General features: G+C 25.4%; 2 protein-coding genes across 6 annotated transcripts in view; both read left to right on the plus strand.

Annotated features, from left to right (window-relative positions):
• The window catches only part of LOC126895441 (peroxidase-like), a 76,643-nt gene that overhangs the window by 35,688 nt on the left and 25,181 nt on the right, over positions 1–15,774 (plus strand). The window contains exon 1 of one of the 3 annotated variants that reach the window (XM_050667293.1): positions 2,280–2,429. The exons of the other annotated variants lie outside the window; for them this stretch is intronic. Coding sequence (XP_050523250.1) covers positions 2,398–2,429 — 32 coding nt within the window. The 5' untranslated portion in view covers positions 2,280–2,397. Of the gene's footprint in view, positions 1–2,279; positions 2,430–15,774 lie in introns of those variants that run through there. 3 annotated transcript variants of the gene reach the window in all.
• Positions 2,154–15,774, plus strand: part of LOC126895440 (peroxidase-like) — a 63,191-nt gene continuing 49,570 nt past the window's right edge. For 2 of the 3 annotated variants that reach the window (XM_050667289.1, XM_050667288.1), the window contains exons 1-11: positions 2,154–2,266; positions 9,393–9,537; positions 9,619–9,829; positions 9,901–10,089; positions 10,155–10,333; positions 12,275–12,470; positions 13,196–13,414; positions 13,483–13,615; positions 13,684–13,840; positions 13,909–14,088; positions 14,241–14,439. In XM_050667289.1, the coding sequence (XP_050523246.1) occupies positions 2,169–2,266; positions 9,393–9,537; positions 9,619–9,829; positions 9,901–10,089; positions 10,155–10,333; positions 12,275–12,470; positions 13,196–13,414; positions 13,483–13,615; positions 13,684–13,840; positions 13,909–14,088; positions 14,241–14,439 (1,906 nt within the window). In that variant the 5' untranslated portion in view covers positions 2,154–2,168. The remainder of the gene's footprint in view (positions 2,267–9,392; positions 9,538–9,618; positions 9,830–9,900; positions 10,090–10,154; positions 10,334–12,274; positions 12,471–13,195; positions 13,415–13,482; positions 13,616–13,683; positions 13,841–13,908; positions 14,089–14,240; positions 14,440–15,774) is intronic. The other variant, XM_050667290.1, reaches the window with a different exon arrangement.

Consider the following 15,774-nt stretch of genomic DNA (forward strand, 5'->3'; position numbering starts at 1 on the left):
GGTGGCCCATCACTCACTGACAACTTAAATAACTTTTGATCCAGTTAATATTTTTAGTTGATTTTTTTTTTAAATAATAGTTATACGTTAGGTCTATAGCTATATCTCAATAATTAATTTTTTTACATTTTATTAAAAATATTAATTATTTTTAAATTTTAAAATTTTAAAATTTTTTTTTGTGTACGCGTACGTTATTACTTCCATTACTACTGGATTGATTAATCTCAACGATAGGTTAAAAGATCACAAAACGTATCTTATTAAAACTATAGTATTATTATTTTCAAAAATGCGCCATAGTTGCAGCAATAAAAAAAAAACCCAGCACAGGGGAGTCGCGGTATCTGTAAAGTGATTAATATCACTATAAAAAAAAAAAACGCTTCGATGCAAATCTTTAGATAGTGTTTAATTTTAAAAAATTGGTGTATTATTCCAAAAGCTACATGATCTGCTAGTTCCTTATTAATATCCTGATTAAGATAAAGTATGTCGAATTAAAAAGGGATTATTAAAAAATATTATTTCTCACAAAAAAATTGTGTTGATCCATACATTTTTCAATAAGTTATAGCATTATAAAATTAAAAATGTAAAAAATAAAATCGAGAATTTTCACACAAAAATAGCATTCGGTAGCCATTTTCACCACAAAGTCAAGTCCAAAGGTCAAATTTTTTTTTCCATAATAAAGTACATTACATTAACTTTAATTTAACATATATATAGATAAGTGGCAGACTTTCCGGAACATTTTCAAAAGTTAAGTTGAAAAAGTTAATTTTTTGTAAAAAAGTTGTCTCATTTTGAATATCCCCCTGTGGGCAGGTTAAGTGTCAGATTAATAAAAAAAATATACCAAATGATAGGTAAAGACATCAAACATCCATAAAAAAAAATTATATTGATATGTTCATTTTTGAAAAAGTTACGGAAGTTTTTAGTAAAAAAAATTTAAAAAATTTCGAAAATTAGCGAATTTTAAATTTGTAATTTTTTTGGAGGTTTCCCCCATTTACTGAGAACGAGGGAAATTGTTTCAATTTTTAAGGGTAATGTCTTTAACTAGATACTATTTGTAATCTTTTGAAGTATCGTTGAAAGAAATTGGTTTGGTGAGAGCTGAGAAAAAGTGGTAACAGACACAAAAAAAAAACACATCATAGTAAATCCAATACCTTCTCAGCTTCGCATCAAATCTAAAAAATTTCGGACTTTATTTTGTCTTCACGGTGAAAATTCTAGATTTTATTTTTTACATTTTTAATTTTTAATTTTATAAAACTATAACTTATTTAAAAGTGTATGGATCAACACAATTTTTTTATGAGAAAAAATATTTATATCCCTGTTTCCTTCGACATACTTTATCTTAATCAATATATTAATAAGGAAATATCAAATCATGTAGTTTTTGGAATAATCCACTAATTTTTTTAAATTAAACACTATCTAAAGAATTGCATTGAAGCATTTTTTATGAAATGATTTTAATAACTGTCAGATATCATTATACTTAATCCAACTATGCCAACTGTGCCGTGACCTTCTTGTGCTGGGTTTTTTTAAATCTTTAAATGCTAATATCTCACAAAGTAATAAAATTAATCTGGTTATTGACCAATCAATATTTTGTTTGGCCTATTTTTCATTAAATATTAAAAAAAAAATAATAGGTTCTATTTAATTTATGTAAGTTATCCTTAAAATCTACCGTTAGAGATAATTTTTTCTTACATTAAACTTGATATTTGCAGTAATTTATAAAATATTAATTATAACAGTTATATCTTTATTATATTTGTAGTATAATTAAATATATTATAAATTATAAATATTATGAAAGTGATATTCTTAGTGATATTTAGATTAATTACTATTTGTTTGAAACGTGTTATCGATTCGACATAATTTCTTTGGTAAAAAAAGTGTTAAAAATTAATAATAATAACTTAGTATTATTATTTTTATAATTTTTTAAAAAAAAAAAAAGAAAAATAATTAAAAAGAACCTGAATATTGATAGAATAAAAAAAATAAAAATAAATAGCATTTAAATATAGTGAGTAATGGTGGGTTTTTTAATTATCTTATTATATCCTTTTTCTATATTTAAAACTACCTGGTTGTATGTTACAAGTTTTAAAATATAAAGTAAATGTATAATGTTTATCGACTACAAAGGAACTGGTTCTTTTAGTATCCCCACTATTTTTGGCAGTTTACCAATGCTTTTTAGTTATAAGATATGTCGGTATTCAATTTAAATATATCTGCCAACTCTTCGTACCTTTATATTTGTTTAATAAAGTAATATTCTTGTTATTTAATAGAAATATCAACTGTTTTCTTAGTGTATTATAGATAAACGTAGTATTGATAGGTAAAATCAAAATGAATAATATACTAAAATTAGATGAAACAAAGTAAGTACTTTATTGTTTTCTATTATTATCGAATCGCAGGATCCCAGGCTATTGGTTGTATTTTACTTTTATATGGAATTTTAATTTATTTTTTACTTTTAAAATTAAGTTATTATTTCATTAGCACAATAAGAAATATTAAATTATTATTATTTAACTTTTATTTGGCTTGTGTACTATACAGAATCTTAAAATATTTATTTATCGGCAATAAAAAATGTAATTTCCCAGAATATTCTATCGGTATATTATGCGGTTAAGCTCCCACACGAATTTCATTTTTTTTTTTTAGACCATTGTCTTAGAAACTATTGAAAAATTTTAATGTTTATAAAAATACTCTACAATAATTTCTAGTTATATAATTTTATTTCTCCACTTAAGAGCTAAAAACCCTGAACTATATTCAACTACAAAGAAAAACGGGATTTTTTTCGGGTAAAGAAGACATGTTTAAAAAAAGAGGAGTAAAAGTTTAAAATTTCTAAAATTACTTCCTAGTTATATTAATAGGAGCATTTTACCTTCGTTGACAAAAACTACATTAGGAAGAATGTTAATTGTCGCGTAGATCATAATAGCGTTAAATACTAACTATAGGGTGCTATAACTTTTTAACCTCTTTTGACCTATATTTTAATTTTGCAAATTCGTAATCAGTTTAAATAAAACGTATAAGTTGAAAAAAAAATCATGAGAGCTAAACTGCATTTATACGATTATATTTTTTGCTCTTCTATTATATAATTAAAGTAATAATTGTAAACATAGGCGTGTCTTCAGGCTCTAATTGTGAAACTTACAAAAATTATTATAATAAAGTAAACTGGAGGAGGTGGTCAGATAGAGTAACTGTAATTATTTTTCTTAAAATGTCACCAACATCCCAATCAGAAATTAACAACAGGCGCAGTACTGCACTAGACTGGTCAATGATGCCTCATATGTCTGGGATGATAATGCTTTACAAGTACTGACATAAGTTCCAGGTATAATCAGTATTAGTTAAAACTGCTAGTATATTAGATAGATTGGTAATAGTGCTGCCATATCTTTTGGATTATTATAATAATTTCATGGACCCTCGTATAGGTCCAGTAACATAATTACATTTTTTACAAAAACTAGTTTTTGTTCAAATTATATATTATTGGAGTTTATTTAAACAAGATGATTAATTAGGGATAAGACACTCATTTTCTTGATAACTATTGAAAATTTGAAATTTTTGGTAAGGAAAATATTGTGTTTGATTCAAGAAACTCTACAATAATATGTAGTAAAAACATAATTTTTTTCATCCCTTCAAGGTTAAATAACATTAACTTGAATTTTCTTAAATGGTAACCTCTATTTCGAGCTTGTTATTATGATTTAAAATAAAAATACAAACAACTTTGCGCTTATAATTTTTTTTTTCGATCAACCGTTCGTCTGTTACAGCTTTGTTTCGCTAGTACGGGTTAGCCAAAGGTCAGGTGTCAGTACTGCGCCTGTTATCAGTGCTGGCACATAACAGAAATTTCTGATTGGGATCATCTCCTTAGCCTTTTATCCCAACTATTTGAGGTAGACTTTACCTTATTGATTTGACAGGATTTTTACACCGGTTATCGAACTGATGCAATTTCATTATGATTGATTGAACAAGTAAGGGTCCAATGTGTAACTGTTGAAGTCCCGTACGATCACCTATCCGGTAACCAACAGTTTTCCCGTTGAGCCCCTTGGACACCACTTTCGAAAATGGTCTGAACACGATTGTGATAATTAATTATTTTATTGATTTTTACCACTATATAACGTGAATAAAATGTGTCGAATCAATAAGTTTTGAAAAGTTCACGTAACTGGGGGTAAAAGTGCGTATTTTTTTTCTATCACATGTCTTGTATTATGAGGTAGTTATAAATAATTTTTATTTATTTAACCAGAAGAAACACTATCAAAAAATACAAATTAAGTATTGATAGTGAGATTTGAACTATATTTAATGAGTAACGAACTAAAATAAAAGTGTACTCTTACCTCATTTATAGAATAAAAGTACAGTTAGTATTGAACAAGTTTTAACGAGCAATATTATCAATAACTGTTTATCCAGATTTTTTACTCGAAATATCATGATAATGACAAAGTTTATTTAATTTAATCATTATTCAATTCAATAACATAATATTTAATTATTTTCTCAAAAAAAAAAAAAAAAAAAACTATTTTTCAACAAATAGGAAAATTACAAAACAATTGTTTTATACTTTTAATTTATACTTTTATACATAAAATACCCAAACAATTGGGTATTTTATGTATAAAAATTTATTGTATTCAAACTATTCAGTACAAACAATTAGTACAAATGTTATATAACTCTTCTTGTATAAATATATCGAATATATCACTAGTTCATATTATGCAAATTAAATGATGCACGTAACTGAGAATTTAATTTCAATTCATAATATAAAATCTATGTGTACGTTCAAGTTCCAATCTTTTATATTACGAGTGGCCTTATGTTATTCAAGGTATTATTCAAAGTGATAATACTGTTATGTAATTTTGCTATGTCATGCCATTTAATAATAGCGTATTTAAATACTATCAGGTTAAAATTAAATAAATTAAAAACTTTGTTAGATAAATATAAGTAACATTATAAACCTTTTACAACCATTGCTTAGTTCACACAGTTCATAGTTTGAGAAATTTAATATATGTCGTATGATAATATTCAATGATTATCTTATTAAAGATTTAACGATTAAGCTATTTTTTACATTATTCTACAATGGTGAAATGATACATATAAGTGTTATAATAATGTATAATATTAAATAAAGTTCATAGAACTTTCTTTTGACTAAGATAAACTTTTATGTTAGTTAAAATTAAGATTTTAATTATATTTTTTTTTTATATTTAACTTTTCATCTGGTTTATATTGAAATAGAAAAAATGTTACTTTAACAACATAAATAATATAAAAAAGAAAGTTAATTACTATATTAATAAACTTCTGATGTTTATTGAAAATCTATCATTTACTCCAAAATTAATGTAAATAAGAAATAATTAATTATATGTAAGTATTATATTAGAATAACATGATTTTACTTTAACAAAGATAACAATTTATCAGTTTTGTAGCAAACGAGGAAGAAAAAAACAGTACGTGTTACGAGTGTGCCCGGATGAAGTGAAACTTCTTTCAGAGTCATTCAACTGCTAGAATATTAGGTTTCTATTGGAATAAAAAAAAAAAAATATAACTAAAAACTTCATTTTCAATTTAAATTAATTAAAATTATTAACTGATATAACTAATATAAGTTTTTGATTCAACGTTATGATGATATCGTGTAAAATTGCATCTATTGTAGTATTTTAAAATTTTTTTATGTACAATCATTTGTTACATTTAAAATAACATTACTTTTATTTTTAAAAATGCAGTGCTAAGTTATAATACAAAATATACTTTATTACTTATTTTATCATCTATTAATAAAAGTATATAGAATGTTCAGTAAGTAAGGAGACGGATTTCTATTGTTCTCATTATTTATAACAATTGACCCGTTTCCTTAGTTACTAAAAACCCTGTTTATAGATAATATTTATTTTTATTTATATTAATATTTATTATTAATTAAATTTATAACTATTACATTTATTTATATTATATATTCCTGCACACAGCAAATATTAACTTTTCTCCTCTTAAATATTTCTACTAATTCTCTATTTTTACCAATTAATAATCCAACATCCCACGTACCAATTCTTACTTTATATCTATCTTTCTCCCTTATACACAAGCTCAGTCTAGATATGAGTGATAATATTCCTTCATCCTTTGACACTACAAACGTTGTGTAAGCCTGTACTATAAATAATAAATGGTGATACAGCTACCGCACATGTTGTCCGACTGGTATCAAACACTTTATTGTCTTCTCGGTTTCTAACAATTTATTTCCTTTCGCCTGTTGTGCCCGTGTACATCTGAGATGGAACAATCCGCATATGTTTTGTCCAGGAACCCTCATACCTTTTTGATAAAAATGTTCACCGGCTGTTGGTGAAGCCTGAAGTCACCTTATTAGTTGCCTCTTACAACTGACAGAGGTGCCGTGAAAGTAATCCTATCCCTTTTCCACAGGGAGTTTATTTATATATAATATAATAAATTATATTTAATCATTTATTATTGACAATTTATTTATTTTATTATTAATAAAAATAAAAAAAAAATAAGAATAAATAATTAATATAAATAATAAATATTATCTATATTTATTGTATTAATAATTATAATAATTTAAATGCAATGCATTCTTTTAAATTCACATCAAATAAATTTAATTGAAAAATTATAAATTTATAAGTATTAGCAATGTATTAGGGGGCACAAAAAATTTTCATGAATAAGGTATTTTGCTCATAACTTTTATTAACACATATTTTAGATTTTTTTGAAAAAAAATCTGTTATTTGTTTTGAATCCCTTTTTATTAATAAAAAATATTTCTTTTTATACATTGTGTATCTATACGTAATAAACACTTTAAAAATAGGTGATAACATTAACGGGACAACTGCGCGGGCGTCAAATTTTGCTCCACAAGAAGTTTTCTTGTGGAGCAAAATTTATCAAAATGTCGACTAACATATCATAAATACATGTTATTATCGAAAACCAAATAATAACTTTAAGCTTCGATGCGAAGTCGATTTTAATTTTTAAAGTTAATTTTACCATCATGTGTTTATTTTATTTATTTATTTTTTTATGTCAGTCACTACTTTTTCAAAGCTCTTACTGGACCGATTTTTCTCTACGATACGTCATAAGATCAAAAATCGTATCTAGTTGAAGACATTACCATCAATAATTGAAAATTTTGTTCTCGTTCCCCGTAAATAGTGAAAATTACGATTTTTAATATCGGTAAATTTCGACATTTTTTCACTTTTTTTTCTAAAAATTGCCTTAACTTTTTGAAAATTGAACGAATCAAAATCATTTTTTTTTTAATTAAAACCCTAGGTAGTTCCTTTTTATTTGATTAAATTTTTTTTGAAAATTTGACCCACCCATTACCTGCCTATAAAGGGTGAATAGCAACTTCTGCACAAAAATTTTAATTTTTCAACTTAGGTTTCGAAAATGTAATAAAACTTTTATAATTACAATAAAAATAATTTCTGTTCATGCATTTTTCAAAAAAGTTATGGCAATTTTAAGTAAGAAAAGTTGAAAAATTGTCAAAAATTACCGATTTTTAAAATATAATTTTTTGGAAATTTCACCCATTTACGGGGAGCAGTGGAATTTTTTCAATTTTTGATGGTAATTTTTTCGACTAGATACAATTTGTGATCTTTTGACGTATTGTTCATCAAAATCGGTTCAATGAAAGTTGAGGATAAGGGTTAACAGACACACAAAAAATAAATTATATTAATAAACACATCATAGTAAAATTAATACCATCTCAGATTTGAATCAAAGCTAATAACACAGCAATAACAACTAAACTTAAGTAAATAAAATTTTGGTAGCTAAAACAATTTTAAATTAAGTTAAGTTAGTTCGAATCACAAATGACTAGAATACATTTCTTAATTAGTAGCAATGCACTTTAATTAATGTATTTTTGTTAGGTAATTAGTTGCTTAAAAAAATTGAAAGAGATTTACAATTTAAATTATTTATATAACGACAATAAAAAAATTATTGAAAATTGAATTTTAATAATTTGCTGTAATTGGTGAAGCCAAAGATAAAATTAATAACTTTTTCGTTTTACAAAATTGTATGTCTGTTTTCAAAAAAAATTTCTCATCAGAAATTTCAACAAAAATAACTATATCATATTACAATAATTTCAAACCGATAACGGCCAGTCTTTTGGGAAGGAGAAAACCGGTAAACAATTTGATTTTAATTGTATTTATTTTCTTTGTTTGATTTATTTAGAAATCATTAGCAGAAAAAATTAGTTCTTGACACATTTGTCTCAAAACAATTTCCATCGCGCATTCTCTTACAAAATAAAAAAAAATATCAGATGAGCAAACAATAAAAAAAATCAAAAATGGTACACCTTCGGATTTGTGATGTTACAATTGGTCACTAATTTAATATTTAATATTAGTTAATATATTAACCATAAATTAGGAGTACAAAATGAACTCTTATATAAGTTTAATAAATTCTATTTGATGAAGTCATACAAACTTCTGTTTTAGTATTAATAATATTATATTTCTTTAAATATTTTTAGAAAAAAATAACGCTATTAGATTGTAATTGCCTTTTATTAAAATATCAATTATTTTATAACAACATTTGCAGTTACTCTATTTTTTTAAGATATTCCCCTTTGTTATGAAGAAAGAGGGGAATTTGTTAAAACTAAGCTAGTGATAACTTCAACTAGATACAATTTTTGATCTTTAAACGTATTGCTGAGTAAAATCTGATTAATAATAGAGTAGTACTAATACACAAACAACAAAAAGAAAACGGCATAGTAAAACTTTCCTAGGTGCATATTACATTTAAAAAAAAATGTATTAAACCGTATATCTAGCTTTTTCGAATAAATTCAGGTAAAAGATATGAATACACAATTTTGTTTGGAAATAAGTTTTTTAACAGTCATTAATACAAGGAAACAATGATTTTTAACACTTAAAATAACTGCCAATATTACATTTAGTATGAATTTCGAAAGAGAAAATCTCGAAATAGTGTGATATTGCAGTTATGATATAAGAACGAACTTTTTGAAACGGTACCATAAAAACAGACAGATGTAGAATAAAATGTATCTGAAAACAACCCAACCCGAATGTTATTATCAAGATTTGTAAAATCAAAAAAAACTAAAAAAAAACAATTTGATTTTTATGATTCAATACAAAATCTAATTTTTTTTATTTATTATATAGATACCTAATGGGCGAAAAAACGCAGAGAAAAAAAGTGTATTTGTGGAAAATATTGTGGTTGATATGTATACTTTTGATAATTGCTTTCATTATTCTTTTCATTTCATTTTATCACGGTACAAAAAATGATGATGCTATTTTAAAAGTAACTGATTTATTGTATTTACTGCATTTCTATATTTAGTTATAATCTTTTTTTATAATTACATTAATGGACTGTCTATAGATACCATTGAGTACATCATCTAATCCATTACACATACGCAGTGTAGCCACTTACAATGAAACATACTTAAAATTATGTGCTCCAGTAGTCCAATGTAATCCGAATGAGAAATATAGGAGTTATAATGGTTCTTGCAATAATTTAGCTATACCTACATACGGAGCAGCACAAACTCCGTATTTCCGTTTGATGAACGCAAACTACTCTGATGGTACATTTTAAATTGTAACAAGGAATATTTTCCTTACTGTTTATTTTAATATTGTATTTTGAAATATTTAGGTATTAACAGTTTCCGTACACAAAAATATGGTTTACCTTTGCCTAACAGTAGAAAATTACAATTGGACATATTTTTGAATCAAGAAAAAAGACTAATAGACGATAATAACTTATTTATTGTACCATTTGGTCAAATGATAGCACATGATATTTCGAGTCTACCTGTAAAAGTATTACGTGACTTGAATGGTAAGTTTAAGTTACTTTCTCTCTAAAGCCTTATTTACGACGGTTTATTTAATACTTTATTTAAGGTCAAATCGTTGATTGTTGTCCAGTATCTGAAATGATAAAAAAATATCCATCATGTATTGAGTCGGTTGAAGTTGACAATGATGACCCTGTATATGGAAATCATAACAAAACTTGTATAGGATCTATTCGATCAAAGACATCATATGATTTTGGATGTTCATTGACACCTACTACTTTTGTAAGATCACTGTATAACTTTTTATACATTTTACAACATAATTATGTGTTTGAAGTATAAATGAAAAAAAAAAATGAATTGCTACATAATGCTCTTTAACATCTTATAATTTTTAAGATACATTGGAAAATTATTAAGGTGATTCTTATTTAAATATTTCAAATATTTTTTGGAAATTTGTTAAATATGCCTCTAGAATTGTTGCTTTATATAAAATAATAGGTTATCAAAATATGGGTGCAATTGATTGATGTTAATACGTAAAAAGGGTTGAAATTTTGAGTGTAATAAATATTTTCCATTTTCATCAAATATGGTACGAACTTGATAATGTACCATTGATCATACATCTAGTCATTTCCAATTTTTGGGACTAGTAGGTAACTTTTATGAAATAGGATGCCTTATAGAAAGAATATATTGCTTTACCACAGTACTGAGCACTGCTGTAATGATTTTTCGTCGGTTTCTTAAAAAGGATGGATGTATCATAAAAAATAGTAATCTTTTAAAAATCAGTGATCAAATGAGAAATATTTGTTAAATAAAGTAAATAGCAAAGTTTTATAGAGCATCGTTCATAAAAATAAATTTAATATCTTAATGCTAGGTATCTAATGATGAACCATACTAACTGTGGACACTTAATAGTGAAAAATCAAATAGCTTTTGTGTAAATTGATGTATCAGCTAAATGAATTTTTAACTATTGAGTACAGGAATTAAATAGCTTACTGAAATACAGCGTGTTTCAAAAGTCATCATCCGATTTCAATAATTTTTATTTATATTAAAAATGTAGATATAAAAGTGGAATGAAGCTCAAAAATCGCTATCTGTATGTAATTTTGTGAACAACCAAGCTTGTAACATGTAAAGGTATATGCTACTTGTTATTGTTTTCCTAGAAAAAGAAATGGACTGTAAATTTATTTTCTGGAAATTGCACAGAAAACATTAACTTTTGATAAATCTCTGCTCAATAGTTGCGTGCGATTGTTCTAAAGCCCAATTCCTAATATTATGGCGGTTAACCTATCTATATAAAAAGTAGCTTAAGCACATAACACAATGAGTGATACAGATGTTTTTTCCTCTTCTTGTTTTTCGTAAATGAAATTGCAAAAGTTGATACTTTTTTGTTGCCGTTTGGTCAGAGGTTCTGTATCAGTTGTATTCGATATTCCAGTGCGACGTGTAGACTTTTGTGCCACTATTTCTTTAATAAGCTGGCAGTAATTCACTAATCATTACACAGCTTATCAGCTGCATAAAATAAACTTAACTCTCGTATTTTTTCATTACTATATGGGTCGTTAAACTACGATTAACGATTTCTGAGCAATATCAATTCGTAATTAGATGGAGACTTTAGAAACACGCTGTATATTATTAACTATAAATTTTGAATTTAAAAAACTATGACAGTGGGATTGTGGCACAATAGGAATACCACATGATTGGCACAAGTATAAATAATATCTGAAAGTGATTACAATCACTACTATAATAAACGCTTTGATGAAAATCTGTAGAATATGTTTAATTTGAAAAGGAGTTAATTTTAATTTTGTTGAATTTTTCCAAAAGCAATATCAACTCCTTAAATATATTTTGATAAATAGTTTTATTATATATATATATATATATATGTATATATATATATATATGTGTGTAATATATACATATTCACAATATTTTTCGTTTTGTGAGTATAAATTCCAAAAATGCCTTTACATAACTGTATCTTTAATTGTGTTGTACATTGTGTTGTTTTAAAGCTAATTAACATACATTTCACCAAGTCAATGATTTGTTCAGAGTAACTTAACAAAAATGTATAAATGCATATATGTACGTTTCCTGATTATAAATATGTGTGTTAACTAAATTTAATAAATCCATTTAATAAATCTTATTTTTTACTAACTATAATTTCAGTTTAATAAAAATACACATTTCCTCGATGCTTCTGAAGTTTATGGTTTTAATGATACAACGGCAAATAATTTGCGATCTCATAAAAGTGGAATGCTAAGAATAAGCAAGAGAGACGATGGTCAAGTGTTTTGCCCGATTGTATCTATTAAATCACGTCCTAAAATTACATCAGACGAAATTATTGAATTTGAAACAGGTTTGTATTACATTACTTTTGTTTAACATGCATTATTATGTATGTTATTAATTTTATGTAAATTTTTTTATTTTTCGATTGTAATTATTTTACCTAAACTTTATACAAGCGTCATTAATAATTTGGGGATAATGAGGTAAGCTCTTAAATTTTAATAATATACTTAAAAGAGTATAAAAAGTTATAACTTTAAAGAGTAGTATGAGTAGTATGCCAACTGGAATTTTTAAATGTAAATTATTTTAATAAACAATAAGAATTTATCATTTGTAACTAATGGTAAAAAATGTTAAAAATAATTAACTTAAAAAGTCTCAAATAAAGTATTAATAAGTTTTACCAATCTCACTTACCTCTAATGAAATGATTAGCAGTGTTTGATTTTGTTTTAGTTAACCATAATAAATTTTAATTGCAACTTATTAATATATTAGCAAATAGTATTGTAGAGGTAGTTTGACAGTTAAAAAAATCCTAACAGGCTTTGAAGGCCCGCATAAATTGTAATTTATAAATGTAATTGTAATTTTGTTTTCCCACGCCCCTGTAAAAGTATAATCCATCATTGCCTATGAAATACATTATACCATGTGTTGTAAAATATATTATTAAATTTATAAGGAAAAACTGTACTTTTCATATGAGAGAGTTATATAATTTTAATTATTATTATAGTTATGAATGTTCAAAAATTATAAATAATTTGTTTTTATTTAAAATTATAGCAAATACAAGTAATGAAGGGGATATTTCAGACAGTAATCAAAACATGGGATTATCGGTCATTCAAACTATGGTAGTGAGGTTTCATAATTTTGTAGCATCAAATTTATCAATTTTGAATCCTCAATGGGATGATGAAACACTTTATCAAGAATCACGTAGGATCGTTATAGCTGTAATTCAACGTATTGCGTATGAAGATTTTTTGCCAATTGTAATAGGTAAATATTTATGAATAATTTATTAAAATAATTTATCATCAAGCAAGGTATTTATTTGGAATTTTTAGGAGAAGATTATCACACTATGTATGGATTTGAAAATCAAACTGTGTATGATCCCACGGTTAACCCATCTACTTCGGCAGAAATGGCATCAGCCGCTTTTCGAGTTCTCCATAATGTTGTACCTATTGATTTTAAGTAAAAAAAAATTCTTAGATATCAGAACAAAAAATTGTTTATTTATTTTAAATATTTGCAATTTTTAGATTAATAAATGAAAATTACACTGAAGAATCAACATTTATTATAACTGATTGGATGAGTAAACCTAACTTACTTTTAGTTGATGATAACTACGATAAGTTTATAAGAGGTTTTTTAGAAACACCAATGCGCGTGTCACAACCTTCTTATAATTTTTTTGTTAGTTTTTCTAAAAATTGAATACATTTAGATATCATTTAGTATAATACGTTAATTCTTTATTTTAGATATCAAATTACAACTTTGCATTCGCATTCCAGCCGAGATACACAGGAGTTGATTTACTATCTTTTGATATACAAAGAGGTCGTGATACAGGTATGCAGCCTTATAATATAATGAGACATATTTGTGGATTACCACTTGCATCTAATTTTGAAGACTTACGAGATGTTATACATATTAAGGTAAATTTTTAAATATTCAGAAGAAATGTTGTTATTTTCGATTATTATCTTTCCTTAATAAATAACATTATCTAAGCTTTAATAGATTTAATATACATTATCTTGATAAAAAATTGAATAATTTTATAATACATATTTTAATATATTTTTAGCATATTGAAAAATTAAAAACACATTACCAAACAGTTGATGACATTGATCTTATGGTTGGGTTGCTTTTAGAAAAACCTCAAGATGACGCTATTGTAGGTCCTACAGCTAGATGTATAATTGCTGATAATTTTTATAGATCTAAGGTCGGAGATCGATTTTTTTATGATGTTACGGGTCAACCAGGAAGTTTTTCTTCAGGTATTATATATAAATTAAATTTTTAGTGATGGTATTAGTGGCGATAACGGGAATAGAGAAAAGTACTTTATTTAATTCTTATAATATTCAATTTTACGCTTTTATTATCTTAAACAGTTTTTATAGTCGTATATTGGTATTCGAAACACATATAACTAATTTTTTTTCTTTCTGGAATGACTACATTAATTAAATACATATTTAATATAACTTTAGAATTACAATTTTACTAGGGTCATTTGTAACTGACATGGGAAAAATATTAATATATCTACCAAACTTAATATGGTTTTTGACATTACTCATAGTGGGCAGGTCACTGTTACGTTTTTCTTTTTTAATTTTACATTAAAATTATTTAACTCTAATATAATGTAGGATTTGAGGAGGTAGTGTTTGGGAACATTTTCAAAAAATTAAAAAGACAAACATTTTGGTATGATATATCCATGAAAATATCACCATAATCCGTCCAGTTTTCAAAAGGTTTTTTGACAACTGTATTTTAGCTTCGATGCAAAGCTGAGAAGGTATTGGTTTTACTATGATGTGTTTTTTTTTTTTTTGTTTGTCTGTTACCACTTTTTTTCAGTTATTACCGAACGGATTTCTTTCAACAATACGTCAAAAGATCACAAATCGTACCTAGTCGAAGACATTACCCTTAAAAATTGAAAAAATTTCCCTCGTTCCTCGTAAATGGGGGAAACCTACAAAAAAATTACAAATTTAAAAATCGCTAATTTACGGAATATTTTCAATTTTTTTTACTAAAAACTGCCGTAACTTTTTCAAAAATGAACATATCAATATAATTTTTTTTTATGGATGTTTGATGTCTTTACCTATCATTTGGTATATTTTTTTTATTAATCTGACACTTAACCTGCCCACAGGGGGATATTCAAAATGAGACAACTTATTCACAAAAAATTAACTTTTGGAAATGTTCCGGAAAGTCTGACACTTATCTATATATATGTTAAATTAAAGTTATTGTTATATACTTTAATTTGAAAAAAAAAAATTTGATCTTTGGACTTGTCTTTGTGGTGAAAATGGCTACCAAATGCTATTTTTGTGTGAAAATTCTCAATATTATTTTTTACATTTTTAATTTTATAATGCTATAACTTATTGAAAAATGTGTGGATCAACACAATTTTTTTGTGAGAAATAAAATTTTTTAATAATCCCCTTTTTATTCGACATACTTTATCTTAATCAGGATATTAATAAGGAACTAGCAGATCATGTAACTTTTTGAATAATACACCAATTTTTAAAATTAAACACTATCTAAAGATTTGCATCGAAGCGTTTTTTTTTTTTTTT

Source organism: Daktulosphaira vitifoliae, unplaced genomic scaffold (genome assembly GCF_025091365.1).
Source record: "Daktulosphaira vitifoliae isolate Bord-2020 unplaced genomic scaffold, ASM2509136v1 Scaffold_1, whole genome shotgun sequence".
Lineage (NCBI taxonomy): Eukaryota > Metazoa > Arthropoda > Insecta > Hemiptera > Phylloxeridae > Daktulosphaira > Daktulosphaira vitifoliae.